Source organism: Diabrotica undecimpunctata, chromosome 4 (genome assembly GCF_040954645.1).
Source record: "Diabrotica undecimpunctata isolate CICGRU chromosome 4, icDiaUnde3, whole genome shotgun sequence".
Classification (NCBI taxonomy): Eukaryota; Metazoa; Arthropoda; class Insecta; order Coleoptera; family Chrysomelidae; genus Diabrotica; species Diabrotica undecimpunctata.
This window is the reverse complement of record NC_092806.1, coordinates 33,919,191-33,937,450: the sequence shown is the minus strand read 5'-3', so window position 1 is coordinate 33,937,450 and position 18,260 is coordinate 33,919,191. Positions and strand designations below refer to the sequence as shown.

The following is an 18,260-nucleotide window of genomic DNA, read 5'->3' as shown; positions in this document are numbered from 1 at the left end:
ATATTAGAAGATACCCTTGTAGTTTGTAAATTGAAGCATTAAGTTGTAAGTTGTATAACTGTTATGTTAATGTTACTTTTATGTCAATGTTACTTTTATGTATTAATAATAAGAAACTCTGCGTATGATATTTAAAGTATTTTCAAAAAACATGTTAAAGTACTACATTGCAAAAATATTAATATCCTAGGTTCACAGATCCGATGCCCAAGTATCTAGTAAATTGGGTAACTATTTCTTTGCTTTTTTGATTAAATTTTGGCCGACTGGAAATTATTCTACAACCAAGACACCTTGCTCATAATATTCACATGCAGTTGATTGACAAATTGATAAAACTGCATCAATTAAAACAAAGGTTTATTTTTTATATATATTTTTTAAATTTTTTATTCGTTTATCGATTAGCCCTTTCATTCACGAGTGTTTGTTTACATCTTCTTCTCATTGGGCCGTCTCCTTTCGCAGGTTGATGATCCAAATGGCAATTATAGTTTTGGAAACTGCTGCGCGAAAGATCTCTGCGGATGAGCGGTCGAACCATCTCCTCAGGTCTTTCAGACACGAGTTCTGGCGTCTTCCTACTGATCTTTTGCCCTGTACTTTTCCTTCCAGTATAACTTGAAGTAATTCATATCTTTCGCCTCTCAGCACATGACCCAAGTATTGCATTTTCCTCTCTTTGATTATTCTTAGTAATTCTTTTTGTTTACACATGCGACGAAGTACCTCAATATTAGTAACTCTTTGTACCCATGGAATCCTCAACATTCGTCTGTATATATACATCTCAAAGGCATCTATTCTTTTTTCTATTTCAGAGTCCATTGTCCAACTTTCACAGCCATACAGTAAGACAGAAAAAACGTAACATCTGATCATTCGGATTCTAAGCTGTAGACTAAGGTCTGATCTTGTAAAAAATGTTTTAATGCTCATGAATGTTTTCCTTGCTTGTTCGATTCTTGATAGGATTTCTTTTTTTGGATTACACTGACTATTGATATTTGTTCCCAAATATTTTATGGAATTTACCTGTTCTATTATTTGACCCTTGGCATACACCTGTACGTTTATTGGTGTCTTTGAAAATACTAAAGTTTTAGTTTTGGAAACGTTTAGATGTAAACCGAACATTTCGCTGTGGTGAACTACCGCATTTATTATATTTTGTAGTTCTTGTGCGTTGCTTGCTATTAAGACGGTATCATCAGCATATCTGTTGTTGTCTATGCTGATTCCCTTAATCTTAATTCCGCCTTGGACCTCGTCTAATGCTTCTCTGAATATAGACTCCGAATACAAATTAAAGAGTAGCGGTGATAAGACGCAACCCTGTCTCACTCCTCGTCGGATTTGTATGTCTTTGGATGTTGTGTGCTATATTTCAATTGTTGCCGTTTGGTGCCAGTATAGTTCTGAGATAATTCGCAAGTCTTGTTCGTCAACTCCAGTTGTTCTCAGAATTTCGATCATCTTTTGATGGTTAACGCAGTCAAATGCTTTTCGATAGTCAATAAAACATGCATATACATCTACATTCATGTCTCTGCATCGTTGCGTTAACACATTTAAAGCAAAAAGAGTCTCTCGTGTTCCCAATCCGTTTCGAAATCCGAATTGAGTGTCACTCATCTGGAACTCGCACTTCTTGTAAATTCGTGTATGGATAATTCTGAGAAAAGGTTTAAGGACATGAGACATCAAGCTTAATATTCGATAATCATCGCATTGTGAGGAATTCGATTTTTTTGGTAATGCTACGAATGTTGATTTTAGCCAGTCTGTTGGTATTTTACCTGTGTCATATATTTTATTGAATAGTGCTGTTATTAAATCTAGGCTTTTACTTTCGTTATCTGCAATTAGTTTAAGTATTTCGACATTGATATTGTCTGGACCAGTGGCTTTTCCATCTTTCTGAGATTTTACTGCATGAATCACTTCTTCTTTGGTTATTTCTGGGCCTTTTTCTTTTATTCGATTATCTGTGGATGGTGGAGAACAAGGTCTATCGTCGTCAAAAAGAGTTTGTATGTATTCTTTCCATCTCTCTAGTTTGTCTTCTGTACCCATAATTATTTCGTTATTATCATTTTTTTAATATTGTTGCTTGTCTCTTTTTGTGTCTACCTGTCATTTCTTTTACTTTTTTATGAATATTAAAGGTGTCGTATTTTTCCTGAAGTTGTTCGATTTCTAGGCATTTTGTTGACATCCAGTTTTCTTTCGCCTCCCTGCACTTTTTTCTAATGATTTTGTTGATTCGCTTGTATTCTATTGGGCTTGTTTTATGTTTTCGTCTTACGTCCATGAGGTCCATGATCTCTTGCGTTATCCATTCTTGTTTTTTGTTGTTTACATAGGGAAAAATTATTTCTAAGTTAATATCTTGGTAAAATATGATAATTAACACCCTCGAATGGTTTTTTTCAAAATTTGCTTCCTTGGGTATATGAAAAAAATAATGTCTACAATTGTAGACATTGGTAGTCAATGAAATAGATTATACTTAGGGTGACCATAATTTTTCAACAAAAAAGTACATTTATAATTTTTAAGAAAATATGTACACTGCTAGTGCCCTAGGAAATTTTTCTGGTCAAAATTTTACGAATATTTAATGAAACAATGATAATAACGATTTTTTTTTAATCAAACATAAGTACATAAAAAATGTATGATAAATTTTAATAGTTAATTTTCTTTCGACGTTCCTTCCTGAACATCTTGATCATCATTTTGGTACCAGTCGTACTTTTTGATACTATGAATTTCCTTCAGAAGTTGTGGTTTACTGTTTAAGAACTGAAACATTTCATTGCACGAAACTTTGAAGTTTGTGTAGACTTGATGGCTTCCAGAGTAGATATTTTCAACTGCGGTTTGTTGGGACTCCAATAGTTATTGATATTTGAGAACAACCGCTCAATCGACGCACTGGTCCCAGGCAGACAAAAATCAAACTCACATAGAATTTTGTGATCTGTCAAAGCACTTTCTTTTTGGAAGATTTCGAGTCATCTATCTTCGGTAGAAATATTTTTCGAATTCCAGTCTGCGATTTTATCTTCTGTAACGTAGGTTCGTATTAGACTAACTTGATCAAACAGTTCGTCCTGATTCAATATCGGACCTATGTAGTCTTTGAAAGCCTCACACGACGATAAAATTTCAGCCCAAGAAACTTGTTTTTTCAAGTTAACCCATCCGAATAGCTTTAGTTAACTTAAATTTTCACTCCAGTTTTTCAAATATGTTACACAATTTGAATAGAACTGCTTGACATGCGTGATAAAGATATCCCGATAGTTCACACTAAGGTCAAGGTCTTCCATATTTTCAAGTTTTGAAAGTGACTCTCTTACTTTAAACGGTAAAAATAACTCATTTAAGCGATTTTGAAGCTTATTTATGAGTTCAAAATACTCCAAAGCGGCTTCCGTTGCGCATATTTTGTCACCTTCTACATCTAAAATCACTTTGTGGAAGAGAGACGCAATGTTATGCACAAACCACATCCATGCTTCACTGATTCTAGGCGGTGACATGATGAAATTGTTTATTTTTCCACACAGCACAAAATAATATAAAAAACGAGAAAAACTGCCGGAATTTAAGACAAAAGGTTAGTAGACTAATCAACAGTGAGCGCACAAGTAACAAATAAACATAAACATACGACGTATATATTTTTACTAAATAAATAAGATAATAAGATCTTGCTGCGAAATGAATTAGACAAGTGATGGGAGGGAGATGGGCGTATCTGTAATAAACTAAACTAGACGATGATGCGGCGACGAGAGTCACAAGTGACTCCTGCGCCGATCGATTGCTGCTAAAGATAGGAGATTCTGATTCTTCTGCAAAAGATCGATTCTTGAATCAATTCGAATCATAATTATATTTTGTTTGGACAAAAAGTAGGACTTAATTGTGTGTAATTAAGAAAAAGAGTACATTTAGGTGTACTTCATAAATTTTAAAGTACAATAGGACAGCGTTTGAAAAGAAAGTACTGTCCTACTAAGAAAAGTACATATGATCACCCGAATTATACTATTTATTGTAAAATGAAAATACATTTACATTGCAATACAGTACAATATCCTTACTGGTTTACAATACATTACAATACAGTAAAAAGTTAAACAAATGTAAGTATGTAATATAAAATGTAAGTATTTATTTTCCATGGAAATTTACAAAACAGTTACGATCTTTTTGAAGGCACGATCTTTTGATTTAGTGCAAGTCCATCTAGACTTGCCCTTGCAGCCAATATTCTTGCACGGTCCAGGAAGGGACACAACAGTGTGCACAGGCATATGGTTTATGTTGTCTAATTGTACGGCTGCAAGAGGCCTTACTTCAATCCTAGTTCGAATCAGTTGAACAGGGACGTCATCTTGTGAAGGCCTTATTACTTTCTTTCCCTGCTTGATGAGCACCTCCCCTATCTCCATTCTGAAGTGCACTAAATCTAGTTGTTTTTTCGTTTTACGACCGAGTAATTGGTAATCTTTTCTGTACTCTAACTAAGAATTTACAATTGCCATATCCACCACATGCAATATCATTCTCGGGGTCCATTTTTTGGAGCGAATTTTTGTTCGATATAATGATATATGGCCGTCAGCTTTGTCGACTCCGCCCATTGGAGTATTGTATTCCTTCACTATTTGAAGTTGGTTCACTTCAATTCGCTGTTTTGCAGTTTTATCCCAACGTTTTACTTTGTGTTGGTCTCCTATTCCAACATAGTTTGAAACCAATGCTTGTTATCCAGTCAGTTGACCAAAACAATTCCAACATTTGATATCACTTCCTCAGAAAATCCCCTCTGTTTCTTTCGGAATTTTTTTTCGTTGGTAGCAGGTAACAACATAAAATTTAAAAAAATAAAAGATAAAAACATAATTGATTTAAGAAAACAAATAAATTTTCCCGAAGGGATACGAAACCCTGTCATTGGAGTAGTACGGCTTTAATAACCGCGGTTCAAATCCTCACCGTGAAGAGATTTTTGGTTTTTTTTTTTTTTAAATCCAGTATGTTTTTATCTTTTACTCTTTTAAATCTTATAAATGATAAAACAATCAATTAAGTTAAAATTAAATAAGTAACCAGTGTGTATCTTACACATCTAATTTATTAATTTTTTCAATCAAATTATAAAATTCAGGGTGTTTCATTTAAAATTATTGACTTACTGAGTTTTGAAGTTTAAAGAAATGGCGTATCATTTGTGAACACCCTGTATTTAGAAATGCGATATCGATGTAAATTTCTGAAAGAAAGTTACATACTCTTTGTATGTAAAAAATTTCAAGAAATTGTGACTGTAAATAGATGAGATATTAACTTTGAAAAGTTAGTCTTTGTCAAAATTTTTGAAAAACAAAAAATAAAAAAGTTTTAACCAATGGTACCTTATACAATTTTATCTATAATCTTAATACAATATACTCCCTCTATAACAAATACGGTTATTACAAGGTTTCGCTTATAACGAGGTACATTAGACGTCCGGTGAAATTTCTTTTGAACTATAACCCTCTATAGCGAGGCAAATTTTTTGGTTTTTGGCCTGGCCGTGGCTACAAATAAATAAACTTTTTTAATTGCCCCCCGCAATAAACTTCTTCTGTTTAATCTACCGACCGATATCGTGTTGTCCGAAATTTACAAGTTATGATTCACAAGTGTCAGTGTAGGGGTTTGACCATTCGCACCTAATAAACTACGTAAAGAGGCTTAAAAACATACAAATGAAACAAATTTCACCAGAATTTCATTTCACAGTTGTTTTTGTCGTAGATGTTTATCGTTTGTTTCCTGATTGTGCGTCTCGAAAGTTGTGTTGTAGATTACATAATCACATAGATTACACACTATGGCTCCTAAAAGAAAAACATTTACTTTAGAAAAAAAATTAAAATCCTTAAAGATGTTGAGAACGGTAAGAAGAAAGCAGAAGTTTGTGGTGAAAGAGGAATTTCCGCTCTACCATGCTCAAAAATAAACACAAGATTTTCGAAGCAGGTTCGTCTTTTTCCGGTAAATCGAAAAAACTACGTGCCGCAACTAATAAAAAACTCGATATTGCAATGGTCAAATGGTTTACCATTATACGATAATGGTACGATAATGTTTGACGATAATGTTTTCAATGCCGACGAGCTGGGACTTTTTTTAAACTTACTCCAGATAAAACCCTCAAATTCGAAAATGAACGTTGTATAGGTGACAGGTTAAAAAAAAAGGGCAACTGTACTCGCGTGTGCCAACATGTCCGGTTCCGAAAAAAGGAAGTTAGTCGTCATTGGGAAATCCCAAAAACCACGATGTTTCAGAGGTGTGAATCAGCTTCCTGTCACATATAAATTTAATAAAAAATCGTGGGTGACAGCAGAGATTTTTAGTGGAGAACTTTTGAAGTGGAACAGGCAGTTGGGACATCGAAAGATTCTTTTAATTGTTGACAATTGTACAGCCCATCCGAAAGTTAATGGTTTAAAAAACACTCAACTTCTTTTTTCACCCCCAAATTGCACATCTGTTCTGCAACCGATGGATCAGGGTATCATAAGGTCCCTTAAAGTTCACTACAGAAAACTTTTAGTTAAGCGGGTTTTGAATAATGTGGAAAACCGTAGTGAATCCCCTGTTACTTTGTTAGATGCCATAAATTTCATCCACAAAGCCTGGACATTCATAAATAAAAAAAAACCATCAGAAAATGTTTTGGTCATGCGGGGTGGACAGAGACTAAGGTAGAAAACGAAGAAGATAAAGATGGAGAAGCCAATCGCGGTGAATCTACGCAATAAAGTCCTAATAGACAAGATGTGGAAAGTGCTTTAAACGTTGTAAGAAACTTTATCCAAAGACAAAACGCAAATGAAGAAGCATACAACTGTTTCACATCTTTAGAGAATATGATGCAGCCAAAAATGACCGACTTCTTCCAATTGCAGAAACAATAGTTTATGTTATCCTTGAAAATACGCTTTATCTATACATTATATAGTTGGAAAAAATGAAAGTACAGATTTTTTGTTTTAACGTATATCAGCGGTTCTCAACCTTTTAGCACTGGCGCCCCCTTTGAACACTAAAGATAGCTCACGCCCCCCCTCCAGTCAATAATTGGTTGGATCAAGTTAGAACAGTAAAAATGTGAAACTGACGATGCTAACTCTACGTTAGAAAAAGCTGGGATGCAAAATAAAAATCCAGATATATATGAATACGAAAGTTTATTTGATGTCTCATTAAAATTAACATTGTTTATTTATTTGAGAAAAAAAAATAATCAAAAAATCAAATACGCATATAAAGTTGAAAGTCTTATATAAGTGTTTTTGCACTTTCAATGAGAGGGTTGGCATTGTCTGTTCTTGATAAGTTTTTCGATATTCGGTTGAAACTGTCAGAGCATATCTTAAGTCACTTTCAACGTCCAGCCTTGAACGGAATTTTGATTTTATATACGCCAATGCAGAAAAACCAGATTCGCAAAGATACGTGGATGAAAACTGGACTAATAACTTCGCAGATACTAAAGCCACTTCTTGGTAAACAGGAAAGTAGGTTAACCAAAATTCTTCCAAGTCCATGTTTGCAAAATCTGCTTTTGCTTGTGATTACATTTTAGGTCAATTGCCTGCTCTTGAAGATTAACTTGAAGAATATCAACTTCGATATGAAAAGGATCTCTTGTCAACTTAAATTCCCAGTGTTCCGTGCTAACATCTGGAAAGTACTTTCGAATTTAATTTTTTAGTTCTTCCAAATGCCGTGATATGACGCCTTTCAAATCCGAAACTAGATGTAGTGGAAGGGTTTGAATATCATCGAGGAGGTCGTTCAGTTTAGGAAAAGAGGAAAAGTTTGGCTTGGAACTGTGAAGGCGGCGTTGTCAAAGCGATATTTTTTCTATAAACACCTTAATTGTATCATTGGTGTTTAAGAGGTTTTTACGACCTTGAAGCTTCAGATTCAGGACATTAAGTGTCTCAAAAAAGTTAGACAAATAAGCCAAGTAACAGATATTTTTATCATCTGTAAATCTTCTGTGAAGATCTTCTTGTTTTGAAATCATTAACAAAATTTCAACTTCTGACTTTAAATTGAATAATCTTGCAAGCATATTTCCTTTGGATAACCACCGGACTTCTGTGTGAAACAGGAGGGTTTCCTAATGACTATTCAGTTCTTGACATAGTGCCTGAAAGAGCCTAGTGTTTAATGCGCTGGATTTGATGTGGTTAACTATTTTAATTGCCAAGTTTAATGTGACGTTGAGAGGTTCAGGTAAAGTCTGACTAGCTAAAGCTTGTCTGTGAATAATGCAGTGAGAGCCAATTATCCTAGGGTTCTTCTTTTTGCCAATTCCATAAATCCAAATCGACATCCTATCATGGCTTGGGCCCCATCAGTACATATGCCAATTACTTTTTCCCATGGAAGTTCATTGATTACTAAAAAATCTTCAAGAGCAGAAAATATGTCAATGGCTTTAGTTGTTGTTTCAAGAGATATTGAAAACAATATTTCCTCCAGGAACCATTTTCTGTCAATAAATCGACAGTAAAACTATAACTGTGCATGCTTAGAAATATCAGTTGTTTCGTCACACTGCAAAGAAAAAAAACGGTGAACCTTTTAATTTTTGCAATAAGTAGTTGATTTTTCAAATCCAGAGCCATGTCATCAATTTTACGTTTTACTGTGTCGTTTGAGAGAGAAATTTTTTCTACTTTCTTACAACTGTCTTCACTAAGTACGGTACTACAAGGAGTAAGTAAACAAGGTTTAATTAGTGACTCACCAACAGTATGTGGTTTTTGTCTCTAACTATCAAAAGTGCTATTTTGTATGATGCTTCTACAGCTTTCTCATTTTCAAGACGAAAATTTGCAGTAGAGTCAAGTTTCATACATTTTAGGCTGCTTTTTTTGGCAATAAAAAATTCTTTGCCTTTATCTTTCAAAGAAGAATTGTTTGTAATTAGATGCCGTTCCAAACGTCCGGGGCGCATTGCATCATTACTAAGAACAGCATGGCAATTGACACACTGAGGTAAATGACTGCCGTTTTTCTCCATAAAGGTAAAACCATACTTGATATAATCGTCTAAATACAATTTTTTCTTTGGAAGTGACTTAGCCATTTTCAAAGCTGTTACACAACACTATTAAATAATTCACAAACAATCACTCTGTTATTAAATAACGACTACACTGATTGCTACAAACAGCACACAGACGCTGTGACTGAGACTGACGCGTGAGACGGAGTCACTGAACTGGAGCCAGGAGTGCTTGCAATACAGTGTTGGTAAATATACTTTGCGCTCCTACGATGTTGCTATACACAAGACTGTCGTGTTTAACTCAGATTGTGCGTTTAAGTAAAACGATTTTATACACGTTTAAATACAGACATATTTCTAAAAAAAATAAAAATACGAAATACAAAATATTTTATTTTTTAACAAAATATATATTTTTTAATTTTTATTTTTTTTTCTTTGTACCCTCACGCCTCCCCTGAAATTCTCTCACGCCCCCCAGGTTGAGGTTAAGTAACCAACTCTTTTTTATTTTAATGTATTTCATTGACAATAAAAGTAAACAACTTTTTTTTTAAAACGCCATTCAAACAATATTTAGTATCTTATATTGCTCCGAATGGCTTCACTAGAAGAAGTTAATGTTTTAGAAAACTACATTTTTATATGTATGCACAGTATTATTGTTGTCTGATATAACGAGATCAGCTTATAACGCGGTAATTAATCTGACATTTTAGTTCTTGTTATAGAGGGGGTCTACTGTATTATTCTTAATCTTAATCTAAAAATGCAATAATATACAGAGTGTTCCATTTAAAATAACAAAGATGCTCTTCACTTCTGGTATAACTAGAAGTGGCATATATGTCACGAAAATATTTTCTTTGTTCCAAAAGTTTGTGATAACTTGTAATCCCCATAAACAAATTTTCATAAAAATACCGTAACGGAATAAAAACGCAACTACCTATTTTCATGTATCGATTGTAGAAAAAATAGTTTATACTTTTGCCTAAGTGTTTAAATAAATGTTATATTAGTTGTACGCTTTTTTTTTCATTATTTATTAAGTGATAAATTCGTATTTCCAAAAATTGTAAATTTCCAATCTATTATTTATTATTACTCATTACTAATAAGTTTCATCTTTTTTATATAAATATATGTATTAAAAGAATATTTTTGTATAAAAATAATTAATAAACCGACACACTGGAGTATCAAGGACAGATTATTGAATGAACTAAAATTATATTACCGACAGAATTATTGAATGTAACAAGGTTCATGAGTGTTTTCCTCGCTTGTTCGATTCTTGATAGGATTTCTTTTTTGGGTTACACTGGTTGTTGATGTTTGCTCCCATATATTTTATGGAAGTTACCTGTTCTATTATTTGTCTCTTGGCATATAAATTTAGGAGGTCCAAACGGCAATCCACATACAAAAAAGCCATAAAGCACCGGGAATAGATAAAATACCGGCATAACTACTCAAGCAAGGAGGAAGGAATTTAACACAACAGATGTACTAGCTAATACGAGAGATATGGATAGAAGAAGAAATCCCCCAACGATGGAAGAAAAGTATAATCTGCCCTATTCATAAAAAAGGAGACAAACTGTTGTGTAAGAATTATAGAGGCATCTCTTTACTTTGTTCGGGATACAAAATACTCACAAACATCATTAATCGAAGACTACAACCTCTCACGGAAAAAATCATCGGGGAATATTAAGCAGGGTTTAGGCAAAATAGATCTACCATTGACCAACTATTTATAGTTAAACAAATACTGGCCAAAGCATGGGAATATGACATGGACGTTTACAATCTCTTTGTAGATTTTAAACAAGCCTATGATTCAATAGATAGAACAATTCTACCTAATATATTGGAAAAATTTGGCATACCATCAAAATTAATACGACTAGTGCAAATGACAATGACAGAAACAGAAGCACAGATATGTATTCAGGGACAGATCACTGATGCGTTTACGATAACGCAAGGACTGAAACAAGGCGACGGACTGGCCCCAACGCTCTTTAATCTTGTTCTTGAATATGTAATTAGACGGTTGACGGTGAGCGGAAATAACATACAAACAAATCTACCCAATTACATATCTACCCAGCATACGCAGATGATATAAACATAATGAGCAGAACAGTGAATGCAGCGGAAGAAACCTACGTTGAGTTGAAACAGAGTGCAGAAGCAGTAGGGCTAGCAATAAATACAAATAAAACAAAACTACTCATACATACCAGATCAAATAGACCGGCGCAACAACACTTTATTGACGATATAGAACATGTGAATAGATTGACATATCTAGGAATGGATCTGGTCGCAAGCAATGAAGAAGAACCGGAAATAAATAAAAGGCTTATACTGGCAAATAAAGCCTATTTCGCGATAGGCCACATATTCAAATCGCGAGACGTACACCGGAAAACAAAACTACGGGTCTATAAAACAATAATCAGGCCCATAGTAAGTTATGGTTGTGAAACATGGGTGGTGACACAGAAATCTGCCAATGCATTAGATGTGTTTGAAAGAAAAATATTACGTAGGGTACTGGGCCCAATAAGTGAAAACAACAACTGGCGAATTAGGTATAATGAAGAAATATACGAGCAATATAGCGAACCAACTCTAGCACAATACACTAAACTGCAGAGATTACGGTGGACAGGACACGTGATCCGCATGCATGAGAAATGGGAAGACGAAGTCGATGAGGATGCCAGGAACTGCCTGGGAACGCGTTCAAGGAAAAGAACAGCGGTAAATCGAAATGATTGGAGAAGCCTGTTGAAGGAGGCCAAGGCTCGATTTGGGCTGTAGTGCCATTGGATGGATGGATGGATATAAATTTACATTCGTTGGTGTCTTTAAAAATACTAAGATTTTATTTTTGGAAATGTTTAGATGTAAACCAAACATTTCGCTATAACGAACTACCGCCTTTATTATATTTTGTAGTTCTTGTACGTCGCTTGCTATTAGAACGGTATTATCAGTATACCTGATGTTGTCTATGCTAATTCCGTTAATCTTGATTCCAGCTTGGACCTCGTCTAATGCTTCTCTGAATATAGATTCCGAATACAGATTAAATAATAGTAATAACCCTATCGCACTCCTCGTCAGATTCGTATAACTTCGGATAATGTGTGCTCTATTTCAACTGTTGCCGTTTGGTGCCAGTATAGTTCTAAGATAAGTCTTGTTCGTCAATTCCAGTTGTTCTCAAAATTTTGATTATCTTTTGATGGTTAACGCAGTCAAATGCTTTTCGATAATCAATAAAACATGCATATACATCTACATTCATGTCTCTGCATCGTTATGTTAATACATTTAACCCAAAAAAGCTTCTCGTTTTCCCAATCCGTTTAGAAATCTGAATTTAGTGTCACTTATCTTCATCTAGAACTCACACTTCTTGTAATTTCGTGTATAGACGATTCTGAGGCAAGTTTCAAGGACATGAGAAATCAAGCTTAATATTGGATTATCATCGCATTGTGAGGAATTGGATTTTTTGGTAATGTGGCGAATGTTGATTTCAGCCAGTCTAATAGTTATTTTACCTGTGTCATATATCTTATTGAATAGTGCTGTTAGCAAGTCTAGTTGTCTACAATCAATTCAAGTACTTAGATATTGATATTATCTGGACCGACCGCTTTTGTGTTTTTCTGAGCTGTTACTGCATGAATAACATCTTTGCTTATTTCTGGACCTTTTTCATTAATTCGATAATCTTTGGATGGTAGACAACAAGGCCTATCATCGTCAAAGTGTCTCAATGTATTCTTTCCATCTCTCCAGTTTGTCTTCTGTATCTATAATTATTTGTTTATATTTATTTCTTAATATTGTTTTTGTCTCTTTCTATGTACACCTGTCATTCCGTTCACATTTTTATGGACATTGAAGGTATCGTATGTTTCCGTAAATTGTTCCATTTCTAGGTATTTTGTTGACATCCGGTTTTCTTTAGCTTCTCTCCACTTTTTTCTAATGATTGTATTGATTCGTTTATATTCTTTTGGATTTGTTATATGTTTTCGTCCTATCTTGTATATCTTATTTTTATATTTTTGTTATTTTCATTTTTAGAGCAGTCCAGTTACTTCAACGTCATACAATGGACCCATCTTAGGAGGTCTCTGAAGGGTCATAAATGGGCCCTGTCCCGATTTTTGGTCTCTTTTTGGTCTAAAATCTATTGTAACTGTATTGTGATCGCTATGAATGTCAGCTCCGGGGAATATTTTAGTAGATTTTATATACTTCTTAAAGTTCTGGTCGAGCAAAATGAAGTCAATTTGATTCCTAACAATTATATCTTCTTTAGGTCTATCGAACAAACTAGGTGTGTCGAATTTACCTATGAATAAGTAGTATGGCAAGAGATGGGACTCATTCTATTGATCCCTGCGGGATGCTGCAAGAAGCCGCAGGACTTCCGTACATAAGTAAGTATAGATAGCTTAGGCAAAAGTATGCGAAAGTCAAAAAAATTTTTTATACCGCTGTCACAGCCAACGACATATTCCGTTTAAATAAAAATGTAAATAATTGTCAAATTATAAACTAAGTTAAAATTGTTGCATGTAAAACGAAAAAAACTGTTTATGTCTTAATACAAAAATTTATTTTTCTGATCTTATTGAATATAAAAATGATCAATCTCTATTCAGCATGGCCAACTCTTCGATATTGCAAAAACAATCAGCTAAAAACTTGTTATCTGATTAATATATCCCGAGATTTTCCGAAAAATTATCTTCCAATGAATATGTCTCATGTGAATCGTTTAAAAGTGGTCCAACTTGTATATAAATTCCTCATATTTATGCAAATTCGTTAAAAATCATGTTTTGAGATAATAAATTATACAACAAAGTCCTTTTTTTACTGCCATGCTGTTTAAGGGTTAAAACAATATATATACGTGTGATATGTGCAGATATGGTGACATGTTTATTGTTAAATTTAAAATAAAATGTAATAACTGAGGTTTAGAAAAATAATCTATATTATACTGCATTTTTTTATTTTTATGGTGCAAGTTTTTTAATTTTAGCTTTATAATGAGTGACTTTCAAGTGTCGTTGATCTTCCAAGTGGGTTTCAGATATTCCGCAAATGTCTATATTTTCCTTAATAAGTTTTTTTTTCTGCTATATACAATTTGTTTAACTCTATAGAGCGTTCCACGTTAAGAAAATAACATTGCGGAGATAGGATAGAAGCGCAGCGATGCCATGACGAACACAAGCGCGATTCAGGGTTGTATTATTTGTATTTTCGTTTATAAGGGAAGCCGGGGCATAATGAGCACCGGGGCATGATGAACAATTCCTTAAATTTAGAAAATTTCCAATGCAGTTTGGCAACACCTCTCTAGCATAATGTAAAAGGCGCGTGCCCGTAACAGGCAACAGGCAACTCAGTTTAGACGAATCAACCGTTCGCTGCGGTCGTTATTTGTAATAGATATCTCTTTGTACACGTGATATAATTTTGTATGATATTGTTTAGTATACTACGGCAATCAGTGATTAGTTTTTAAAATTGTTACAGCTCTACGATCAAAAGGTGAGTTTAGTTATTACATTAATGTAACTTAAATCAAAAGAATTGTTGTGGTTTCTTTTAAGGAGGCAAAAATAGTTAAATATGAAGCGTGGGGCATAATGAGCGGGGCAAAATGAGCAATAATAGGGTGCCCATAATGCCCCTGTCCGTATTGCCCCTCGTTATCAAGCTGTTAGATACACTCTTAAACCAACGTTTGTTTCTATTTCAGTTAAGCAAATATGGTGCGTAATTATATAAAACAGACCAACAGACAATCTTGGACAGAGAATGGAATGGCACAAGCAATTGATGCTGTTATAAATCGAAACATGGCGTGTCAAACTGCTGCTACAAATTATGCTGTTCCTCGTGCTACTTTACAACGTCGCATACGTAAATACCAAGCCAATCAAGACATGCCTTGTGCCGTTAAAAAAGGCATGGGATTCTTCAAACCGGTATTTACACCAGAGCAGGAATTGGAGTTGGTTGGCTATATTCAAGATATGGAAAATCGCCTTTTTGGGCTTACATCAAGAGACCTTCGAAAAGTTGCATATCAGTTAGCAGAACGAAACGAAATTTCCCATAACTTTAATCATACCACCAAAATGGCGGGAGAAGATTGGTTGTCTGCTTTCCTTAAAAGGCATGATGTTCTATCTTTGAGAAAACCAGAGGCAACTTCTGCAGCACGCGCTATGGGGTTTAACAAAATTTCAGTAAATAGGTTCTTTGAACTTCTAACTACGACTATTGAGAAATACCAGATAACGGCAGATCGATTATTTAATGTTGATTAGACTGGCATAACCACTGTTGCCAAAAGTCTCAATAAAATTATCGCAACCAAAGGGAAAAATGCAAGTTGGGTCTTTGTCGTCCGCAGAGAGAGGGAAGATGCTTACTGTGGAAATATGTATGGGTGCAGATGGTTCATTTATGCCTCCACTTTTTATTTTTCCAAGGAAACGAATGAAGCCGGAACTGTTAGATGGCGCACCACCAGGGTCTTGGGCTGAGTGTAATGTATCAGGCTGGATGCAAGGTGATTTGTTTATTAAATGATTTAAAAAATTCGTAGCATGGTCAAGAGCTTCAAAAGAAAATATTGTGTTGTTATTGTTAGATGGCCATTTTACGCACACAAAAAATTTAAAACTTATTGACCTTGCAAGACAGCATGGTGTAGTTCTGTTGTGTTTTCCACCTCATTGTACCCATAAACTCCAGCCACTAGATGTAAGCTTCATGAAACCATTAAGTGTCTATTATGCTGACGAAATAAAAAATTGGTTAAGGTTGAATCCAGGTCGAGTAGTTACTCACTACCAAGTGACTGAACTTTTTGGAAAGGCGTTTATTCGAGCGGGAACAATGTCAATAGCTATAAATGGTTTTAAAGCTACCGGGATATGGCCACCTAACCCAAATATTTTTGTGGATGCTGATTTTGTGGCAGCGGATACTACAAATATAGAACAGTCGCAAAATGCTGGAATTATGGAGCCTCGGCAGAACACGCCACCTTCACAAAGCATAAGGCACTCTCCACAACCTGGACCGTCAAACAGATCACCTTCTTCAGACTTACCTTCCCAAAATATAAGGCACTCCCCACAGCCTGGGATGTCAAACAGATTGCCTTTTCACGATTTACCTTATCAAAACGATAAGCCAACTAAATTTGTGTTTGCTTCTCCACAGCAAATTTTACCCATTCCAAAGACTACAAAGAAACAAAGGCAGACAAGAAATCGGGGAAAGACAGCTATTTATTTAAAGAACAGAATCGCCCTACAAGAACGAGCTCATGGAGTCAACTCAAATTAAAGAGGCTAGAAATTCTAACGCTGAATCTAAAAAACGAAAAGTGTTTAAGAATGATGAGGATGAAAAAGAAAACAAAACAGAAAACGTAAACACAAAAAAAAAGCCAAAAGGTCTAAAACCAATGTGAAAAAACAAAAAACTGTTGAAGATGACTCGGAAAGTGACGTTTCCGATGTAGATTGTCTATACTGTGGATACTCATACTTGCAATCAACTGAAGGGTGGGTAAGTTGTGGTGTATGCGAAAAATGGGCTCATTGCTCCTGTGCTGGAGAAGAGGACGATGACGATGAGTGTAAATATATTTGTGAACAGTGCCAGAAATAAGCAAAACTTTTCTTAAATGCTGTGCTCATTGTGCCCCGGGGCATAATGGTTTTTTGTTAACTTAACATTTTTTATTATTTTTTTTTATTGTTAAGTGAGTTTTAGGTTAAAATTGTATTTTGTAATAAAAAATAATAAATATGTAACTATATACAACTAAAATAATTTCCATATTACCACGAACAAGATCAAAATTACCCAATGTCCTTAGGGTGCTCATTATGCCCCGGCTTCCCCTACAGACATGAATTAAAATTAATGATTTTTGAAGTAATTGACCAAAAGTGCCCATTCGAAACAAGAGATGAAAAGTAGGGAAAATGATTTTAATTAAATAAATAGTATTTACAAAAGATAATTTTATTTTAATTATAGTAACAGTTTATCTATTTTTCGGTGAGAATACCATATGTCATTAATCATGGAAATCAGTAGAAAATATTTCTTGGCTAAATCATGCATTTTGCCGCCTATTAAAGATAAGCAATTAAACGGACCGCTTTGCATATATCTAATTACTTTAATTAATTTAATTGCAACTTAAAATAATACGGTGTGCGTATGTCAGCGATTTTATGTCGTTCTCTGACTACATAATGATAATAATTCTTTGCGGTTCTTTAGTAGTTATTGTGACTTTATAGTTAAATGTTAATTGAAAATGGAAATTCAAAAATTAAGCCAAGGGAATATCTTGGACATCCGTGCAAAACAAATTATTTTAAATGTATTTAATTATCATCTAAATTTAAGAAGTGGTGAAAGTATTAGAAGTTTAACCGATAAAGTAAGTGCTATGACGGGAGTAAGTTTTAGTACTATTTCTAAAATACGCAAAGAAACTGCGGAAGGAGGACTAAGGCCCATAGAAAACGTACCAAAAGTAGAGTAAACAGCAGAAAGTTCACTTACGATACAGTAGTTCGTCCGCAGCTTCGTGCCATCGTGCATAGTTTTTTCTTTAAAAATTTACCGCCGAGATTGAACAAAGTTTTTCCACTGGTTAAAAAAGATATAAGATTTAGCAAACATGCCACGCACAACAATTTGGCCATGAAATGAACTTTGTTTTTTGCAAACGAGGAGTAAAGTCAAGCATGATTGAACGGCCCGATATTCTAAAATGGAGGCATCAGTATTTGCGTGAGATAAGAAAATTTCATTTAGAGCAGCCGTAAACAAAGTTATTATTGCCAATATGATCGCCAACGTTCGAAAATCGGACAGGGTACTGAAAGAATAAGAAGATATAAATATATATATAGATATATATATATATATATATATATATATATATATATATATATATATATATATATATAATTGAATTAACACTAAATAGAAAAAAGAATGAAATAATGAAATAACCACATAAGCAGAATGGGGGAGACGTGTGGTCAAAATAGCACGA

At 34.3% G+C, this 18,260-nt stretch overlaps 1 protein-coding gene across 1 annotated transcript; it reads left to right on the top strand.

Moving 5' to 3' along the window:
* Positions 1 to 14,928: 14,928 nt before the first annotated feature.
* Positions 14,929 to 15,492, top strand: LOC140438611 (uncharacterized). The gene has a single exon (XM_072528271.1). The coding sequence runs from the start codon at positions 14,929 to 14,931 to the stop codon at positions 15,490 to 15,492; it is 564 nt and encodes a 187-aa protein (XP_072384372.1).
* Positions 15,493 to 18,260: the final 2,768 nt, after the last annotated feature.